The 21,786-nt window shown below is 40.1% G+C and overlaps 1 protein-coding gene across 4 annotated transcripts in view; it reads right to left on the bottom strand.

The window, feature by feature from the left end:
- Positions 1-9,045: 9,045 nt before the first annotated feature.
- Positions 9,046-21,786, bottom strand: part of IL1RAPL1 (interleukin 1 receptor accessory protein like 1) — a 1,117,545-nt gene continuing 1,104,804 nt past the window's right edge. For 3 of the 4 annotated variants that reach the window (XM_073328235.1, XM_073328255.1, XM_073328244.1), the window contains 2 exons: positions 13,908-14,078; positions 11,672-12,585 (listed from right to left, as the gene is read on the bottom strand). In XM_073328235.1, coding sequence (XP_073184336.1) covers positions 11,867-12,585; positions 13,908-14,078 — 890 coding nt within the window. In that variant the 3' untranslated portion in view covers positions 11,672-11,866. Of the gene's footprint in view, positions 10,333-11,671; positions 12,586-13,907; positions 14,079-21,786 lie in introns of those variants that run through there. The other variant, XM_073328264.1, reaches the window with a different exon arrangement.

Here is a 21,786-nt window from a genome sequence, read left to right as displayed (position 1 = left end):
GTCATCAGCAAATTAGAGATGAACAAGTAAAGGATAAGAATTGCTAGAAACTGACTCAATGTTGCCAAAGAGAATAAGGTTGAAGAAGTCAACTTCCAACAGACCTCCCCCAAATTGGTAGGGCCAAAATGACGTTCATATGGCTGGTGGCCTGCTTCTGAAAAGGCAATACATTTTTATCCCTATGGTAGTTCAGAAAGAGATGTTCTCCAAAATCCATGAGGTACACCAAGGTAAAACAAGTGCAGCATATGAGCACAACAATCTGTATGGTGGCCAGTCTGAGCAGGCAAATTTATACCTTAGTAAAGGGCTGCAAACTATGTAAGAAGTGTGTGTGTGGGGAGGGGGGGGGGTAAAAAACCTTTGCTTTTTACCAAGGTACCGGCAGACCTTGACAGCAGATAGCTACTAATTTGTTTTTTTCTGGAAAGGACATATATACAGGCATACATTATTGTAGCCGATTACTTCTCCAGATATACTGAGTTGGTTACACTTACCCAGACTTTATCAGCACAGAAACTAAAGTCAATATTTGTAAGACATGGGGTTCCTGAAGTTCTCATCTCCGATAATGAGCCTCAGTTACTCTGAAACATTCCTAGAATTTGCACAGGACTTTGATTTTGAAAGCATACTGGTTGCCCACATTAACCCCAGAGCAACAGGGACATGGAGAGCACTGCAGACTTTAAAAAGACTTCTGCAAAAAAATAAAATAAAAAAACCCAGTGGACTTATATAGAGCACTCCTGGCATATTGGTCAACACTGCTTGTGTCTAGACTATCTCCAGCAGCTCTTTTGATGAGAAGACAGCTAAAGATGCCGTTACCTGTGCCAGCAATACAGCTTAAACCTAAGTGGCCTTTCCTGAAGGAAATTCAAAAACAGGGTGCTGAAATAAAAATTCAGTAACAACAAAACTTCAGTGTTCAGCACATAACAAAAGCACTACCTGAATGGACACTATGGAGCAAAATTTAGCTCTAAAACTCCCTGACATTTGGAATGGTTTGGAACTTGGCAGAAACTCCCAGACTAAATTGTGGAGACTCTGAAAGGACTTCTCAGGTAGAATCTTCAGTATTTCCCAACACAACGAAGAGAGGGTGTAGCCCTTGCTGGTACTCTGTCAGGAAGTGAGCCCCCTACACACGGAACTCCATGCACAAACTCAACAGAACTGAGAACATGGTCTGGAAGACTGATCAGACCCCTTCAAAGACTTGATCTTTAGCCTACTGGTCAGGACTATTTAAGTGCAATTGATAAGGGGACATAATAGTGTAAATGATAAGGAATTTGAAGTTTATTTTGAATTGTTGTGTATATGCACATTGGTTTATCATTTAAGTTTTAATCTTTCATACTAAAGGGGGATGGAGGGATGGTTATAGCATTCCTGGTCCTCCACAGTTACCAGAGAAGTCTAGGATGGGTTGCAGCAGGAATCTTAATAAACAGGGGAATTTCCAAGTTGGGAAGTTTTCTAACTGCAGCTTAAAGCATGGCTCTGTGTTTATGTCCTCACACTCCAGTACAGATTTCCATCTTACAATGGTGAAAATCTGGAGCCACGCCACTGAAATCAGTGAAATTACACATATTTACAACTGGTGAAAGTGAAAGGAGAAACAATCTAAAAGTTTCTTACACTTTTCAAAATGGTGGGACATGGAGATTCTAAGGAGTAAGAGCCTGGAGAAGCAAAGATGGCTGATTCTGTCTCACATACATTGACTTTACACTGGTATAACTACACTGAGTTAAGTAGAGTACTTCTGATTTACACCACTGCTAGTGAGAAGAGAACCAAACCCTTTGTGTTTTGTTCTGAGAATGAAATGAGTGAATTTCTCCTGATCCAAACCACTGGACCTTAAAATTGTTATCAGTCTTTTAAAACATGTTGGATGATTGCAGGTTAGCTTTTATTTGTACCATGACAATATTGCCTGAGTTCTACTCCAGTACAGTTCCAATACAATCCAAGATTGTACTCCCACTCCACACATGTGTGTGCATGTACACAAGCACGCACCCGCACACTCACAAGGCTATGAATTTCATTCACTACTGTAGGGTTAGTCCACTTTTATGCTGTTCAGTGATTTCAGTTGCATTACACTGGCATAAACTGGAGTAGTACGGGGGTGAACCAAGCATTAGGGTTTTTTAAAAAATAAACTCTTCCTCAAAGTGTGAGAGACCCTCTGCTATTTATACTGCACTGGCTACTTGCTTTAATACGAAGAAATCTATAAACCCCAATCAAAAGCAATTTGGAACTGAGTAGCTGTAATATTATATATATTTTAATCCTGTATGCAAACTACAGTCCGAGACCGAAGGGCTAATAATAACCAATTACACATGAAAGAAGAGCAGATATGAATACTGCTGGTTTTCCCCATGAATAGAATATATCTTGTGTTAAAATAAATTGATATGCAAAAAACTAGACCCTCAGCTCATGTAAACTGGAACAGCTCCACTGATGCCCCAGCTGAAAATCTAGCCACGTATATCTATCAAATAAAATGACCAAACTGGAATCTTCCTAGGTTACCCTTGATTACTATTGGCAATAACTGGATAATTGGTTTTAAAAAAAGTTTGCATACGCAACTTATTCACATAATTTTATTTTTTTGCTTTTTGTTTTTTTTTTGTCAGTTCACAAAAGAAGTATTTAAAGTTGTCATAACCTTGCATTTAGCCAGTGAAAGAGCAATCTTGAAAGGAAAACATTTTTACAAACTGGACATATACCCTGTTTATTTTCTCTAAAAGTTGCACGCCATAAAGCAAGTAATTTTCCAGTTTAAAACCTTCTTCAGATATTATCATACAAAAATATTCATATGCAAGTAATAAAGGGTTGTTTTTTTTAAACCTAAAGCAAAGTTACACCAAAAGTGTCGCTGTTGTTGTTCTAAATCGAGACAAAGTACACCTTGTGCTTTAACAAACCTACCGCATCGTGTGCTCATGTACTCTTTACAAGGATCGTAGTGAATAGGCTCATGTCTCATTATTCATTAAATTATGCAAAAAGTATATTCGGTGCAGAACTTGCCTATTTTTGTGGTTTTTGTTTCCTTTAATCTTTGTGTGTCTGTGCGCGCACGCACGTGTGTGTGGAAAAGTTAAGGCAAGTGCAATCAAAGTTACAAAAATCAATATCTCTATTGCTAACCTGTGCAGCATTCATATTTAGTGAGTGATGTCTTTTCTCCCTTAAGAATAAAAATCAATGAAAGTACAAAATGCTAAATATGTTATACTTGTTACAACAAGGTGTGCAGTTTAAAGTATCAAACATGGTAAATTTTTAAAAAGGTGTCATATACTGTAGGATAACAGAAATATGCTATTTAAAGTAACATACATTGAAATTGGGTAACATTTACCTTTTGCTTTTCAGCAGCAAGTATAGCATCACTAATAAAAATGCACTCTTATCTATGGCCCCTTTTATATTTTTTTTAACTAAATATGAATATAAGTTACTCTCATTAGGTAAAATATTTAACATTCAGTACACCTAATATAGTCTGTTGTATTTCTACTTAACTCTAGTGTGTCTACCTTAATTTCAGTGGGTTTGCACAAAGTGTCTATAGAAAGAGTCAACTTCTGCAGTTTTTATTCACGTGTACCCCTATAGTAAGCTTTGGAAGGAACATATATATTGTGCTACGGTTTATATAGCATCAGTGAAAGACACTTGAAAAATTCTACATCTTTAACAAAAATACATAAAATAGGAAAATCATTTTACAGGTTTTTGCTTCATCAGCATCTGTGCTGATTGTGGGTGCTGATTACAAATGCTGGGCCTGATTCTGCTCTCCTTTAAACCAGTTGTACTCTGGCATTGAGTTCCTTCAGCTTATGGTTAAGTATCTGTGGACAGATGCTCCCAAAGTCCCACATGGCATCCATCTATTTCTTTCCATTAAAAGATCAGAAGACTGACTGACAGGTTTGGTGATAAAGTGCTTTATTCGGACTCCCTTCTAGCTGTTAACTTAGTGTAGTGCACTGCACTCCCAAGTGCTATTATCACTGCAATTTTTTGTTGCTATATATAATTATATATATATACACATCCAGCTCTCATAGACCGGATAACTAAAGAAACTAAATCCTGTGGACAAATATCCTTCAGTCCAAAGACACTAAAGGTGGCGCTGAGCTAAGACATTCCTCTACAGAATTTAGTTTTCTTTTTTTTTAGTCACAGTTCCATTGCTTCGTTGAAGTGAAATCTGCCTAATGTTACTCCTACCATGGCAGTTAATGCATGTTTCTTGTTGTAATAAGTCTCTTTGGCCATTTTGTCTTGTTATCTATTGAACAATGCATAGTAATGCTCTCTCCTTTACCTAAAATTACCTGCCTATCGAAATTGTGCACAAAGGCTCCAATCCTGCAAAGATTTATGTCTGAGCTTAACTTTGTGCGCTGTGAATAGTCTCAATGGATCTAAAGTTAACCATGTGCATTAAGCACTCATCTCTGCAGGATTGGGGCCTTAGGTTCTGACTCAAAGTGAAGTCAATAGAAAGGCTCCCAAAAAATTAAGTGTATCGAACTGTTAAAAAAAAAAAGCTGAGAGATAACATCCTATTTGCTAGTGTCCATCATTACCATTTCATACAATCAAACTTCAGGGGGAAAAATGCACTCCATTGCCACTATAATTGTTACATACAACGAATCATGGGACTCTCGGGGCGATTAAGCAGTGATTCAAGAGGATATGGTCATCCCGTCACCAAACCCTTTACTATCGCTAACAAAGCTTTGTAATAAGTATCTTTCAACATTACAGGGGAGGGAAATAAAACACCTGATGAATTTTAGATACCCAGTGTTCTACAGGCGAGTGCTGTTTGAAATCATGATCAGATCCATTGTTTATTGTATCCAGAGGCTGATGATGCCGGTATGTAAGGGCTTAATGTGGCAAAGGGAGGCAGGGGAAACAATTAACGTTTGCTGTGTATTAAAGGTGGAGTGGGGAGCAAACCAAGCAGCCACCCGCACAGGACTGCTCCACACAACTTCTGTTCTAGAGACATTACAAGGAAGGGCCTTCAAATGGAACTACAAATAAGGAAAAGTGGACCTGTCACCCCCTTAAAGTGAGCATGACTAGTAAATCAGTGTACAATAAGTATCTACATGGCCAAAGCTCTGTGGAATGGAACCACAGGAATGGCGCTTTGGCCTGCTTTTCCGTCCCAAATCTATCCATACCTAGCAGTGGGCTGACTACAAGTTTGCCTTGGCACTGCAACACATGCAGAGCCTTTCCATGTGAGCAAAGCCATTTTACTTGGACTTTGTCTACTTTTACAGGATCAGGTTGTTACTGTTTTATTTTACAGTGCTGTGAATGATTGGATACCTATCTTTGGAGAAAAAGCACATGCAAGTGCTTTTCCATTTGTTGAAACCATTTCTCTTCTTGAGAGCCTATAGGTCTTGTAAAGGGTTGCATTTTTACATTTTAAATGCTTTTGCTGAGGTAGAAATGGCTTCAGTGATCTAAAATAAGAAGCAAGATTTCTTTGTAATTTTTGCAAATTAGAGACAATAAGAAAGCTGTGCGGATGTTTTCCTCTTTACTTTGTATTTACATAATTGTCACCATTTGATGCTTTCTGGGTTTTAGGAAGACCAGTGTACAACATTCTAATGTGATGCTACTGTTACATGTATAATACTAATTGTTTTAATTGTCTACTTAAAGTATCCCTAAGCACATAAATAGAGCAGAGGTGAGCTGTTCACCAGAGAATTTTAACGCTGGCAAACAATTTCTTTCAACTTTGTAAGTTCAAAACTTGTAATGAAGATTAATTTTTTTTAAAAGAACCAAACATATACACACATACAATGTTGTTTACCTGTCACACAAGCATTGTAAAACAAGTTTAAAACAGGCTCCCACACAACAGCCTACAGCATTGCTTGGAAAATCAATCTATGCTAAGAATTGAAGCTAAAACAATAAGGTAAATCATAGGAACTAGTCACCGCATCATTGTTTTATGCAGGGGTGTGTATAAGCCAGAGAAAGATTACACACTGAGGCTTGAAAAGAAAAAGATGTTACCCCAAAAGGGCACTGTTAAGACATTAGGGATGAAGAAAAGGGTGTGAATTGTGAATGCAAGTATTTTTACAAATTTAAAGGCTGCTCCTGCAAGTGACATTTACTCACCCAAATAGTCCCACAGGTAAAGAATGTTCATATGAGCCAGGCTTGAAGGATGCACCTCACACTTTGTGATTTATCTTGAGCACGGTAGAGACTCCAAGGTAAATGTAGGGGATGGGGGGCGGAATGGAAGGAATGAAGGTTAAGATCAGGAGCAGTGAGGTATGGTTGGAGCACAGGCTGGGAGTTATTTGTCATCACACTTTTGATGCTTTCATCTTAACTTCGTAACTTGCTGGGCTCAACCATAGTGTTTACCATGAGTACGGAAAAGACTGGGAGAGGCACAATCCATTTCCAAGTCTCCCTGTTGCACTGAGGGGAAAGGACCTATGCTGAGCCTATAGCTGACCCGGCATATGTCACTCAATATGCTGGTGCAGATATGCTGGCCCACTTGTGGCGGATGGAACAAAGGCTCCATCTGGTTTCCACTCTGACACAAGGGAGCAAGCAGGGACCTTACACCCATTTAGTCCCTGGAGCTGCTGTGTAAGTCAGGTGATGATTTAGCCCTCTACCTCAGTTTGCCATATGTAAGGACACAATTTCCCTACCCTCCTCTGAACTGGTTGTGGAGATTAATTAGGTAATATTTGTAAAGTCCTTTGAAGATGTGAGTGTGATTATTGGGTACTTATCTTTCCTGAAGAATTGACATTTATGCTATTTATATTTGGGGATCAGGAGAAAACTAAGATTCAATTAAAAGAGGAGATAAGGTTTAAAAAGCTAATTAATTTTATCATGAACATTTATGTCCGCCCCTTGTTATATCTGACACCAGTCAGGGAGAAAATGGCATCTGTCAAAACTAAAATGAAACGAAAATCTCAGTTTAACAGCTGTAGTGTGGGCCTTTCTATAAACCATGTATTGGATAGGGATTGTGTACTTCATACAACATTCAAAACTAGCTGCCAGAATTCTTGAAATCCATGCAACCTTAACTTAACAGAAACAAAAATGTTTTAATCAAATACTGGTTCGTTGTGTAAAGATGTTATCAAGGATATTGACTATAATATGTGAGCATGCTGTTAAGCTTTCGAGTTAAGTTTCTCATTGTTACAAACAGGATACCTTCCCAGGACAAGATCTTAGCACTATCTGACTTATTTAGGCACATTGAGGAGGGGTTTAATTTTTTTTTACCACATACCGAACTGTTAACATGGCCACATCTTTACATTTTCTGTTTACTGAGTGTGGTATAACTCCCTGAAGTCTTGCCTATCCAGCCCATAGACACTATTAGTACTGTACACAGACCAGACTTGATCTCAACCAGAATTAAAAACAAAACTGCGAAGGAAAAATCTTAATGTTCATTTCTATTGGTTTTACTTCCAAAGGCTCTGCAGTTTCTGAAACACCAACCAAAGCTCAGTTGGAGAAGCGTGATGCTGCCTTGTCTTCTTTTGGTGTTATGTCCAGTGTGAATGGGGAACTGTTCAGCAAAATAACATGCCCCATGAGACAGCATGGTATCAATGCTGAATTCCAACCTACAAAAACCAGTGACACTACTGAAGCATACATAAAGGGTGTAATGCTCATTCCTCCTTCTCCACTCAGTGACTATTAACAGAGTTAGAGCTGCGGCAGAAATAAAACACCTAAGGAACTTGAAGCAAGAATTATGCAGGGAGATACCAAGTGTCATGAAACTGCCCATGTTTGTTTAATTCCAGCCAAACAAAGCTCCTGTTCAGTTATGAAGAGGGGTAGAAATGTTATTGAGTTGTGTGTAGGGAGGGTAAGAATGAAAATAGTTGCTCTGGATCATGCACTAAGCCTGTTATGGAGGAAGATTCTTAGTGCCAACAAAATTTTGTCTCCCTATGTACCACAACTATGGATGATTCCCCAACAACCGTGTGCGCTGCTGGGTTACCAGCAAATGCAAAATCATTCAGCAGTGTGCCAGATATCAGGGCTGTATTTGTGACACTGTTGATCCATCCGCAGGATGTGGCACATGCCAGTTGCTTTATGTAGATTGGACTAAGTTGTGGATGGACTCCATAACAGAGAATGTCCATAACCCAATTAAGAAAAGGAGGACTTGTGGCACCTTAGAGACTAACCAATTTATTTGAGCATAAGCTTTGGTGAGCTACAGCTCACTTCCTCGGATGCACGAAAGCTTATGCTCAAATAAATTGGTTAGTCTCTAAGGTGCCACAAGTCCTCCTGTTCTTTTTGTGGATACAGACTAACACGGCTGCTACTCTGAAACCAATTAAGAAACAGGCTGATGTTTCCCCCTTCTCCTACCTTGGCTTTTATTTGATTGGGTTCTTAGTGTCTGCTTTACTGTTGCAATTCTTACATCCTAATAAAGTTTTTCCAAGGTTTGTAGATGTAACTATTTTTTTTAAGTTTGAGAAAAAGGGAAGCCTGCTCACCGGGCCTGTTTCCCCAAAATCTCGTTGCTCAGTCTATAACGTAAATGGATCATTAATGCATGCAATTCAACTAAAATGCTGTGCATTTTAATCAGACAAGTATAACAGGCTTTCTAAATATGTAGCGTCTGATTATCTGCCATTATGTAATGTCTGCTTCATTTTAACAGCTGGGTGCTAACAGAAAATGCAAGAATTTGGCATATAAGGCTAAAAAATGTGTAACCCGAGCAACAGCCATCCTGAAAGAAAGAATGCACTGTATCTAGGTACTTCATGTGCATAGACTCCATAGACATACCCAAAATTAGTGACAGATGGAAACCAGGCATAATAAGTTTTGTCCAATCACCACACTACAATTTTCAAAGGTAAAGTGCTTGTCTTTTAATGGCTTACCCTTGCAGTTGGCTATTGCATGCACACTTCAGACTGCATTATCAAAAACTTGGACATCTGAACCAAAAAAGGATGGAGCCTAAGCACTAGGGCAAATTGATTTTTTTTCCTTTTTATTTTGCTTTCTAACAGAACTTTTGTCAAACATAGACCACGTGAACACATGACAGTTTCCTTCACTGTTTCTCACACAGAGCTGTTTATAGAAGAGGAATACCTGGGAGGAATGTTTCTAAAGCCATAGATAGCTTCTCCATGTATTTCTTTTTTCATTTGTTTGTTTTTGTTTAATAATATGACAAAACATAATAAGAAAAACTTTCCTTAAATAGTGTGAATATCAAATAGTATCCATCAATCCCTGAATCATGCTATTCAAAGTGCTTAAATCTACACTAAAAATAGAACAAAAAAGTACCCCCAATGTGGCTAAAGAAACACCTATCAATGCCTAGAATGTGACCGTCGTCAGGTTGTTACACTCTATATTTATTCCTTATCCCAATCTTCATCTTAAAAAAATATAAAGGGGAGGGACGAAGGGAAAGAGTATTACAATATTTTAATTTTTCTGGGTATTGGAGGAATTTAGAATCCAGTCAAATGAAGTTAAATGCCATCAGTTCCTGACAGGCATTTATAATATAAAATAAATAACAACTGTCTTATAATCTGAAAACAATCAAATTTGTAAAACTGTCTTGAAATTTTATCTGCCCTGGCAGCTTCATTTCCATTTTGTGGATATTTGGCACACGTCCAGAGGGACACAATTGAAATAAAGAACAGATTGTAGAAAAGGACCCGAGCGAATTGTCAGAGAAATAAACATTTGTCAGCAAATAAAAGTCAGTGCACATCCCAAAGCTTCTTTAACTGGTTATGCAGATACTGAGAATTCTTGACTGTTACAACATAATAGTCGTTCCTCAGACATTGTCAATATTGACTTACCCCCACAAATGCCCACAAACTGCAGGTTACACATTTTTGACCAATCACATCTTACTAATGAGACCAAAATATTAAAACTTGTATTTTTTTGAATATAGTGATAATAAGAATGAACAAATCACACAACATCCATTATATTGGCCAACACCAGTCAGCTGTTATGAAAATCCCTAACAGTTAACGAGTTGCTGAAAAAATTCAAAAGCTGCTTCCTAGTGTTCATGTTGTATTGTTGATATTAAAGAAGAAGAAGAAGGGGGCCAATCCTCTTCTGATGGTCATTGGAGCACCTCCACCAGTTCCATTTACACCAGCAGAGAATATGGCCCTTTAAAAAGAAAAAAAAATCTAACTCCACTCCATACATTTTCTTAAATGGAAAGTGACTTTTTCATCATTCGAATGTAAATATGGGTAAGATCCTTTATTCCATTAGTTCTAGAGATATCTGAACAGTGATTTTTTTTTAATCTGGGAGCAATAGCACACATGTAATCTGCATTCCTCAACGATGGAATCATGCATTAAAAACCAAACTAGTTTATTTATTTATTCAATAAACTTAATGGTTTTTAATGCTTCCATGTCTGACTTAAATATTAATATTATATAAATAAATGTTTATTCTTACAACATTGATGTTTGTTGGTATTCATAATTTCTTTTTTTACTACCTGAGTTCTCATTTAAATCACCTTGAAATTAATAAGGTTTTACTTATTGTAACAAGCTAAGACAAAATATAAAAATGCTCAAATGTGAATATATCATTGAAAAGTAATTACAGTGATTGGAACATTCAAATACAAGGGGAATCCATACTCAGCTGAAAAGAAATGTTTTGCTCTTACTTTTTAGAAAAATCCATTTTCTATAATACAATGTGACAAACCATAGTTGATATTGTCCTTCTACTCCCCTTTGGTTTGGAAGCCATCGCTGTAAATCTCAGCAGGATTTACTGCACTTCAACGCCTATTACCTTACTTGTTTGACAATTGCAAATAACCTCATTTGAAGAATTTAAGAGGGGGAAAAGAAAAAGTTAAATGCTTAACAAAAACAAGCAAACAAAAAAAAAGCTGCATACACATTCACACTATTCCAGAAGTGATCGAATTAGGGTTGTTGCTTTATATAAATAAAAGGGGTACAAATCAACTCATCCATAAAACAAAAACAAACGCTACTTTCTACACACTCTGTAGTGGTTACTATGAGGCAATTGATACATATTGGGTATATCTTGTTGTCTGACAGGCATTTACTGAGTTAAATGTTAGATGATCAGACTGTCTGTAGTGTTACCCAGCATGGGACCATCATAAGGGGAAGTGGGAGGAAAGAGTGTTGTCATGGGATAAGTAATGAAATTGGAGCTCAGAATGATAGGCGGGGTCCTCCTAAGAACAAAGGTTCTTCACAACGGTGAAATGCAGCAGGCATGGCCTTCATGTATCAGGCTAGGCAGGCCAACAAAATGGATGGTGCTTCTGATATTAACATAGCTTCGTCCAAGCATTCCCAAGAAATGTTTAAAAAAATTCTAAAACTATACTAATGGAGCAAAAAAGATTTCCTATCTATACAGCAGTCTCTTCATTTAAAAAAAACCGTAATATACAAATTCCAATGATGTATAAAACAAAGTCAAAAATGTGAATGGCAAGAGACATGGGTAAAACAGGAAGACTGATGCTACAAAGAAACTGCAAAAAACATATGTACAAGACCCTGTTTTTCCTCGTATTTTATAGATTGTAATGCATGTTTAACAGCAGCAGTCGAGGATGTAGTTCCAGGCACCAGACTGCACACTTAGCTCCTACTCAAGGGGGTTAGGGTCCCCCCTTGCATTTCTGTCACCAAATGACACTTGAAATACTGGTCTCCCGTGGCAAGAGGGGCAGTATCGCACTGTTTGTGTGAGCCTCATCTGGATTCTGCTCTCTGTTACTTTTTGTCTGCGGCCGCTGCCCATTGATAAGTGTCATAGGGATGTTGCAGTAGGTATGCTGGTTACCTATTGAGGTAAGAGGCAGGGTGCCAGTAGGAGGTACATCGTATTCATAGCTTCGATAATAGTGTTTCTGGCGCATCTGTGAATGATAAGTATTATGAAAGGTGGAGCGCAGATCTGGATGGGCAGTGGCAAGAGCGGTGGAGGTGGCAGCAGCCATTGAAATGGCTGAGACCGTCTGCAGTTCCCCAAAGGGCCCCTGCTCACTGACATCTAAAACCTGCTCATGTGTGATGGGTTCTATCCTCTTAAAAGGCATTTCGTACTGTAAACGTTTCCAAAATTTAGAATTCAACTTGTTGCATTTTGGTCCATGCCATTTAATGACAGTTAGAAGCTTGATGGTATGTTTCAGGGCCTCGACCTCCTGGTAGTTCATAATTCCCCGGAGTTCACTGCATTCAATCAGTATCACTTTAATTTCTCCAGTGACTAACATGTTCCGAAGCCTAGTTTCCAGTTCGAAGATGCTCCAGCCTCTCCTTACCACATAATTTGGAGTCATGACGATGATCAGTCGCTTGCTTTGGTCTACACATCTTGCCACGTCTTCAATGTAGGCTATAAAAAAAGACAGTTGCTCAAGATCAGTCAAAGCAAGTATCTCACCCAAAAACCTCAGTGGAAACAACAGGGCTAAATTCTCCTGTCCAGGAACAGCTAGCTGAACACTGCAAAGTATTGATTGCATATATTCATTCAATTCCCACCCCTTTCCCCGCCCCCCATCAAGTGAATGGGTTTCTATTCATCAGAATATTTGAATTCTGGCAAAATTTTTGTACAAAGACTAATATCTGCATGTATGCAAGGGTATGCATAGTCATCATCATTCTTCTGTTTTAAGTCATTCTGCGCTGTAACAGAACAATGACCATGTGATTTAGGGTACCAATCATACACAATAAACTCACAAGTTACTCTTGTGTATGTTGCAGGGTTGGACCCTTAGTCTGTCTTTTTTTTCCCCCCAGGCATCTACAATGTTGCCTCCTGTGAATTAATGTTCAGGTTATTACAGATCTTAACAACACCTTTGCTGCTAATGGGTCTATTTTTTTTTCTTTTTAAGATAAAAGATTCTTTTCTGCCTTTAGTAAAAATAAACTGAAATAATCCAGTAAGAAGTTGGAAGTTTGAAGGCTACATGGAAGCTATGGAGATGAACTTTACAACTTCTCACTAAAGCAGTAACTAAAATTGGACAGGACTATGCAAAATAAACATGATCAAGTAGTAAATGAATAAAACTAAGCTCTAATCAGCTAATTTTGCTCTCTGAAGATCTCCAGTAGCCACACCAAAAAATCATCTGCTGTGAATACTAACAGAATGCCATGGCATATAGCGTTCCTTAAAAGAGCCACAAATGTATCACTCTACTGTTGTATTAGTTTCAACACAAGTCTATTTTTCCCCATATAAAAAGCTTGATTAGTTTCTGGAATAAGCAAAGTCCTTACTCAGATTTTACTCAGTGCACATTCAAGGCCACGGGAATTTGTCCAAGTATGGACTGAATTAAAACAGATTAAGGACATCAGTATTTGATTCATAGATAGAAAGTCTCCTCACCAAACCCTACAAAATACTGGTTTTGTCATGTTTTCCTGTCTATGTCTTTCCTGAACCCTTTAATCTTAACTGAAAATAGTACCCAAACCAAATAAGCAAGTGCTATTTTAGGGAATAATGAAGGCAAGCCAACAAATATTCTAAAAGTGCACCCCCAAAATCAGATGAAATATTTTTTTTAAATGATAGAGAAAACTCAGAGATAAGATTCGGAGGATACTATGATAGAAAGCACATTATTGCATCATATATGTAATTTCTGTTTTCCCCATATAGGAAACACATACACACGGCCTAATATAACTTACTTCCAGTGGGAATCAAATCTCTATCTGGTATGAACAACTTGTACCCATAATGCTTTTCAAGCATATCTGGTAGGATCTCAAGAGCAAATCGTTCTTCTTCCCCAGTTTCTTGATTCCACTGGTCTGGATCCACTTTGGTATAGGACAGATATGCATCATAATCTTTGTTGTCTAAAGAAAGAAAGAAAGAAAGAAAATGAAGTATTTTGACTGGATCTTCAGACAATAATGTGTTTTCACTAGATAATTGTATATCATCAGCAAATGCCATAGATAAAGTAGCTAGTTTTCACATCCAGATATGGGTCCTCTCATTTATCCTGTTTTGACACTGATGGAGTTATGCTTAATTTATACTGATGTAAGAGAGCCCATGGTCTTACCCTGAAGGTGATTTGTGCATATATATTTGTATGGATGGCTGTAAAGGGAATCAGTTCACCTGTTTTTTTTTTTTTTTTTTTTTTTTTTTTTGGTGTTATTTGAGCAGAGGGAGATAATTCCACTAAAGCAAAAAATAATGTAAAGCCTTTTCTAGCCTTGAGAAAAGAAAGTAAATATCTATGTTAGTGCAAAATTTGCATATTTAAAAACACAAAAGTCCAGAAATGAAATAGTTACGGTTAATTAACATGCACTGCATGTTTGTACTGCAATATCTTAGACTACCTTAATATATGCAATGCCGAACATATATACAGTGGCCCAGAACACCCAGTCAAGCTGAATTCTGCTCAGTGCAAGACTGGAGAAGTTGATGGAGGGCAAAGGTGGCTTTATGCCTTACTGTTGCTCAAAGTTAAGTCTGCTGCCTAAAGTTTGCTGATCTAGCACCCAGGGACTGCTGACCATGTCCCACATCATGGGCCCAGAAGCGTTTAGTGTAAATGATGCTCTATGCCACCCTCAGTTTCCCCTATACAGGATGAAGGGGTTAGGGGGGCAGGATGTGACCAAATATGTGGAATATAAACAAATAAAGGGCCCAATGCTGCAAAGATTTAAACACAGAAGTAACTTTACTTATATGAGCAGTCTGTCTTCACTAACAAGGTCAGCTCCCAGACTGCTGTGCTGGGCATCACAACATGGGGAATAGATGGCCAGCCCTCTGTGGAGAAAGAGGTGGTTAGGGACTATTTAGAAAAGCTGGACGTGCACAAGTCCATGGGGCCGGACGAGTTGCATCCGAGAGTGCTAAAGGAACTGGCGGCTGTGATTGCAGAGCCATTGGCCATTATCTTTGAAAACTCGTGGCGAACGGGGGAAGTCCCGGATGACTGGAAAAAGGCTAATGTAGTGCCAATCTTTAAAAAAGGGAAGGAGGAGGATCCTGGGAACTACAGGCCAGTCAGCCTCACTTCAGTCCCCGGAAAAATCATGGAGCAGGTCCTCAAAGAATCAATCCTGAAGCACTTACATGAGAGGAAAGTGTTCAGGAACAGTCAGCATGGATTCACCAAGGGAAGGTCATGCCTGACTAATCTAATCGCCTTTTATGATGAGATTACTGGTTCTGTGGATGAAGGGAAAGCAGTGGATGTATTGTTTCTAGACTTTAGCAAAGCTTTTGACACGGTCTCCCACAGTATTCTTGTCAGCAAGTTAAGGAAGTATGGGCTGGATGAATGCACTATAAGGTGGGTAGAAAGCTGGCTAGATTGTCGGGCTCAACGGGTAGTGATCAATGGCTCCATGTCTAGTTGGCAGCCGGTATCAAGTGGAGTGCCCCAGGGGTCGGTCCTGGGGCCGGTTTTGTTCAATATCTTCATAAATGATCTGGAGGATGGTGTGGATTGCACTCTCAGCAAATTTGCAAATGATACTAAACTGGGAGGAGTGGTAGATACGCTGGAGGGGAGGGATAGGATACAGAAGGACCTAGACAAATTGGAGAATTGGGCCAAAAGAAATCTGATGAGGTTCAATAAGGATAAGTGCAGGGTCCTGCACTTAGGACGGAAGAACCCAATGCACAGCTACAGACTAGGGACCGAATGGCTAGGCAGCAGTTCTGCGGAAAAGGACCCAGGGGTGACAGTGGACGAGAAGCTGGATATGAGTCAGCAGTGTGCCCTTGTTGCCAAGAAGGCCAATGGCATTTTGGGATGTATAAGTAGGGGCATAGCGAGCAGATCGAGGGACGTGATCGTTCCCCTCTATTCGACATTGGTGAGGCCTCATCTGGAGTACTGTGTCCAGTTTTGGGCCCCACACTTCAAGAAGGATGTGGATAAATTGGAGAGAGTCCAGCGAAGGGCAACAAAAATGATTAGGGGACTGGAACACATGAGTTATGAGGAGAGGCTGAGGGAGCTGGGATTGTTTAGCCTGCAGAAGAGAAGAATGAGGGGGGATTTGATAGCTGCTTTCAACTACCTGAAAGGGGGTTCCAAAGAGGATGGGTTCTAGACTGTTCTCAATGGTAGCAGATGACAGAACGAGGAGTAATGGTCTCAAGTTGCAGTGGGGGAGGTTTAGATTGGATATTAGGAAAAACTTTTTCACTAAGAGGGTGGTGAAACACTGGAATGCGTTACCTAGGGAGGTGGTAGAATCTCCTTCCTTAGAGGTTTTTAAGGTCAGGCTTGACAAAGCCCTGTCTGGGATGATGTAACTGGGAATTGGTCCTGCTTCGAGCAGGGGGTTGGACTAGATGACCTTCTGGGGTCCCTTCCAACCCTGATATTCTATGATTCTAAGGTCATGCCTGACTAATCTAATCGCCTTCTATGATGAGATAACTGGTTCTGTGGATGAAGGGAAAGTAGTGGATGTATTGTTTCTTGACTTTAGCAAAGCTTTTGACACGGTCTCCCACAGTATTCTTGTCAGCAAGTTAAAGAAATGTGGGCTGGATGAATGCACTATAAGGTGGGTAGAAAGTTGGCTAGATTGTCGGGCTTAACGGGTAGTGATCAATGGCTCCATGTCTAGTTGGCAGCCGGTGTCAAGTGGAGTGCCCCAGGGGTTGGTCCTGGGGCCGGTTTTGTTCAATATCTTCATAAATGATCTGGAGGATGGTGTGGATTGCACTCTCAGCAAATTTGCAAATGATACTAAACTGGGAGGAGTGGTAGATACGCTGGAGGGCAGCGATAGGATACAGAGGGACCTAGACAAATTGGAGGATTGGGCCAAAAGAAATCTGATGAGGTTCAATAAGGATAAGTGCAGGGTCCTGCACTTAGGATGGAAGAACCCAATGTATAGCTACAGACTAGGGACCGAATGGCTAGGCAGCAGCTCTGCGGAAAATAACCTAGGGGTGACAGTGGACGAGAAGCTGGATATGAGTCAGCAGTGTGCCCTTGTTGCCAAGAAGGCCAATGGCATTTTGGGATGTATAAGTAGGGGCATAGCGAGCAGATCAAGGGACGTGATCGTCCCCCTCTATTCGACATTGGTGAGGCCTCATCTGGAGTACTGTGTCCAGTTTTGGGCCCCACACTACAAGAAGGATGTGGATAAATTGGAAAGAATCCAGCGAAGGGCAACAAAAATGATTAGGGGTCTGGAACACATGACTTATGAGGAGAGGCTGAGGGAACTGGGATTGTTTAGTCTGCAGAAGAGAAGAATGAGGGGGGATTTGATAACTGCTTTCAACTACCTGCGAGGTGGTTCCAGAGAGGATGGGTTCTAGACTATTCTCAGTGGTAGAAGAGGACAGAACAAGGAGCAATGGTCTCAAGTTGCAGTGGGGAGGTTTAGGTTGGATATTAGGAAAAACTTTTTCACTAGGAGGGTGGTGAAACACTGGAATGCGTTGCCTAAGGAGGTGGTGGAATCTCCTTCCTTAGAAGTTTTTAAGGTCAGGCTTGACAAAGCCCTGGCTGGGATGATTTAATTGGGGATTGGTCCTGCTTTTGAGCAGGGGGTTGGACTAGATGACCTCCTGACGTCCCTTCCAACCCTGATATTCTATGATTCATTGAGTGTACATGAGTAAAGCTACCGACACGGTTACGTTTTTGCAGCATTGGACCCCAATGGTGCAATTGAAATCATAATTAAAATATTATGAATGTTCTGACTTTTGAGTGTTTAAATTTGCACACTTAATGCTGCCTTAAGGTAGGATTTGTATTTAATATAGTCTTTTTCATTTCAATCTGAGGAGGAAAAAATCACCCTTTTTGGAAATTTGCTTGCTGTGCTTACTTGTGAGACTGAATGAAAGAAGCCATCATTAATTTTCATTAGGAAGTCAATAATGGCAAGTGCTCTGGAACTAATTCAGTGGAATAAGAGGTCACATTTTGATTTTTGTTGTGAAGAAAGTAGAGAAAAATCAATGGCAGGAGTAATGAAATGTTAACATCCTTTAATTCTCTAGACAGTATTATGCACAGGCCATAGAGAATATCAATTGCTTGTAAAGGAGGCCTGATTGAATATTCTACTGTGTGCCATAAGTCATGTTATATTCATTCAATGCTGAATTCAGCTATTTACTAACTATAAATCCTTTTCTCACTTTACTCCTTTTTACATTTTAACAGCTCCTGTTTAAAAAAAACATGCAGAAAGCAGGACTAGTGTTCCCGGTCTATACACAATGAATATATGACATTTTACATATTGTTCCGCTCCCCTCTCCCTGTCAAATGTACACTCTATACGCTAACATTTACAGATGCTACATCATACCACAGCCATACTACCAACTTTACAAATATAACTTTATATGAAATCCCCATTCTACGGTTTTGTACTTGAGCTGTATTTTCTTCCACATTGGTGTCAAATATCAAGGAGATGTGTTTGTGTGCGTACAACAGACCAGAAGATCTCCCTGAACTATAAACACTTTCTTCCTGGATAATTCCTTCAGTCATGCTTCACTGCAGTATTTGGAATATCAACATTCATCAGGACAGAAACAAGTCTCATGTCACAAACCAATGGCTTGTGACTTCACTGAATGAATGAAGTAGGAGGCAGAGGCTGATTACAGAGGAGAAAGCACCAGATTACACAGAAATAGGTTGTATATCTTACATTATTAATTAGCAATAAAATAAAGAGATTATTGGAAAACTATCATAAATAGCAGGGTGACACTTGGGTTATTTTACATTTTTTTTAAAAAAAATAAGATTTGATTGAAAGGTGCCATAGCATTACAAGTAGCAACAATAATGATACTTGCTTGAGCATGGCCAAGGTACTTTAAAATTTCTTGATTGGGTATGTGACTGCATGAATTTCTCTAGGGGATACATTATAAGGAAGAATGAGTATTCAGACAACCTGGTTTGAAGGTATCAGGGCATTTCCTATTGAGACAGTTTGTACATTTCTAATCTGAGCGAAAATTGTTTGCATTCTCTCATTGTTTTCTTGCTTAAATGCAACAGTGTAATATTTATTTCAACAATACCTTTCTTCTATACTGTAGAGGGTCCAGCTCCAGTGTCTCCACTGACTGCAACTAGGGTACAATTTTACAGAGAGACGTGATCTCTCAGACAACCAGATCACAGGTTAACGAGAACCATGCAGGTTAAAATTAACACCTTGACTTCCAACCATAAGGTAGAAGGCATCAAGCTCAGGTCATGGAGATACACAATATCTAGTGAATGTGTGTGCAATATTCTGCATAATGCAAGCAGGGCCGGCTCCAGCTTTTTTCCCGCTCTAAGCGGCGAAGAAAAATCTGATTGAGCTGCCGCCGAAGAGGAAGAGAGGGAATGAAGGACCTGCCGCCGAATTGCAGCCGAAGACCCGGACATGCCGCCCCAATAACGCACGGAGTGCCGCCCCTTTCTATTGTCCGCCCCATGCACCTGCTTCCTTTGCTGGTGCCTGGAGCCGGCCCTGAATGCAAGGAGCAGGCAGCTGCATTCCTAATAGGACTTCATTTAGAATTCAGGGTTGTATATGTTTTCAAATTTCTGTACTGTAAATTTACATTTAGAATTCAAGAGGTACTGAAGAATTTAAAAAATGTATTAATTTCAGATCTGATTATCTTAAACACAGACTGTCACCTTATACCTCATCATGGCAGTTAAGATGACTGGCTCTTGGAACGTTAGTTTTCCCATGCCATGTCTTAGGCAGGGTTCTCTCTGATGAGGACCTCTGGCTTTGGAAATTGTTATCCTTAATTTCATTCTTGCTTTGCTCTCTTTTCTATTATTTAGGCCCCTAACTACCATGACAAATATGCTGTGGATCTTAGTAAAGCAGAATTTATTTTAACTATTTGTCAGAAAGAGTGACAAACAGAAGCACTGAGATAAACTGGCAACATGATTCCTTTGACCGTTCATTTTATGATTTAGAGAGACAAGGTGTGTGATGCAATATCTTTTATTGGACCAACTTGTGTTGGAGAAAGAGACAACCTTTTGAGCATACACAGAGCTCTTCTTCAGGTCTGGGAAAGGTACTCAGAGCAGGAGCAGAAGTGCCCTAAAAGGAGGGGAAAACAGATGCTTGAACCGTGGCCCCAGCCCCATGCCACGCCGCCATATTGTCCTTTCTCCCCAAGCCCCCACCTTCGCACTGTCTATGCCTCCTGATGCCCTGGCCTCGCACTGCCCCTTCTCCCCAAGGCCCCAACCTCACACCACCTCTGCCCCCGTGCCCCGTCCCCGCACTGCCTCTTCATCTGGTCTGTCTGTTCTGGCGTGCCTGACTCAGAGGCCATGCCTACATACAAAATTAAGTCGACCTAGCTTACATCAGCATACAGCTACCACAGGAATTACATCACTTATGTGTGTCTACACTTTGCTGCTTGTGTCAGCAGTACGTATCGTCACCAGCATAGCTTGTATCTATTGTACTGTTACTGTGGGGCATTATAGAAAGGCTCCTGAAAGCCAGTAACAGTTGACATAAACAACACAGTGTCTACACTGACACTGCTTGGCCCTAACTACATTGACCTTGACACTACGCCACTCATGGATGTGGAGTTATTAAGTTGGCATAGTTGGGTAGTTATATCGGTGGGAGCAAAATTTAAATTAAACATTTATAGAATCATAGACTCGTAGGACCGGTGAGGAGGAGCTGACCAGCCCTCTGTGGAGAAAGAAGTGGTTCGGGACTATTTAGAAAAGCTGGACAAGCACAAGTCCATGGGGCCGGATGCGCTGCATCTGAGAGTGCTAAAGGAGTTGGCGGATGTGATTGCAGAGCCATTGGCCATTATCTTTGAAAACTCATGGCGATCGGGGAAAGTCCTGGACGACTGGAAAAAGGCTAATGTAGTGCCCATCTTTAAAAAAGGGAAGAAAGAGGATCCTGGGAACTACAGGCCAGTCAGCTTCACCTGAGTCCCTGGAAAAATCATGGAGCAGGTCCTCAAGGAATCAATTCCGAAGCACTTGAGGAGAGGAAAGTGATCAGGAACAATCAGCATGGATTCACCAAGGGCAAGTCATGCCTGACTAATCTAATTGCCTTCTATGATGAGATAACTGGTTTTGTGGATGAGAGGAAAGCAGTGGACGTGTTGTTCCTTGACTTTAGCAAAGCTTTTGACACGGTCTCCCACAGTATTCTTGCCAGTAAGTTAAAGTATGGGCTGGATGAATGGACTATAAGGTGGATAGAAAGCTGGGTAATCGTCGGGATCAATGGGTAGTGATCAATGGCTCCATGTCTAGTTGGCAGCCGGTGTCAAGTGGAGTGCCCCAGGGGTTGGTCCTGGGGCCGGTTTTGTTCAATATCTTCATAAATGATCTGGAGGATGGTGTGGATTGCATCCTCAGCAAGTTTGCAGATAACACTAAACTGGGAGGAGAGGTAGATACGCTGGAGGGTAGGGATAGGATACAGAGGGCCCTAGACAAATTAGAGGATTGGGCCAAAAAAAATCTGATGAGGTTCAACAAAGACAAGTGCAGAGTCCTGC

The sequence above is a fragment of the Lepidochelys kempii genome, chromosome 1, assembly GCF_965140265.1.
Source record: "Lepidochelys kempii isolate rLepKem1 chromosome 1, rLepKem1.hap2, whole genome shotgun sequence".
In the NCBI taxonomy this organism is placed as follows: Eukaryota; Metazoa; Chordata; order Testudines; family Cheloniidae; genus Lepidochelys; species Lepidochelys kempii.
The sequence above is the reverse complement of the archived record's forward strand: the minus strand, read 5'-3'. Positions and strand labels throughout refer to the sequence as shown.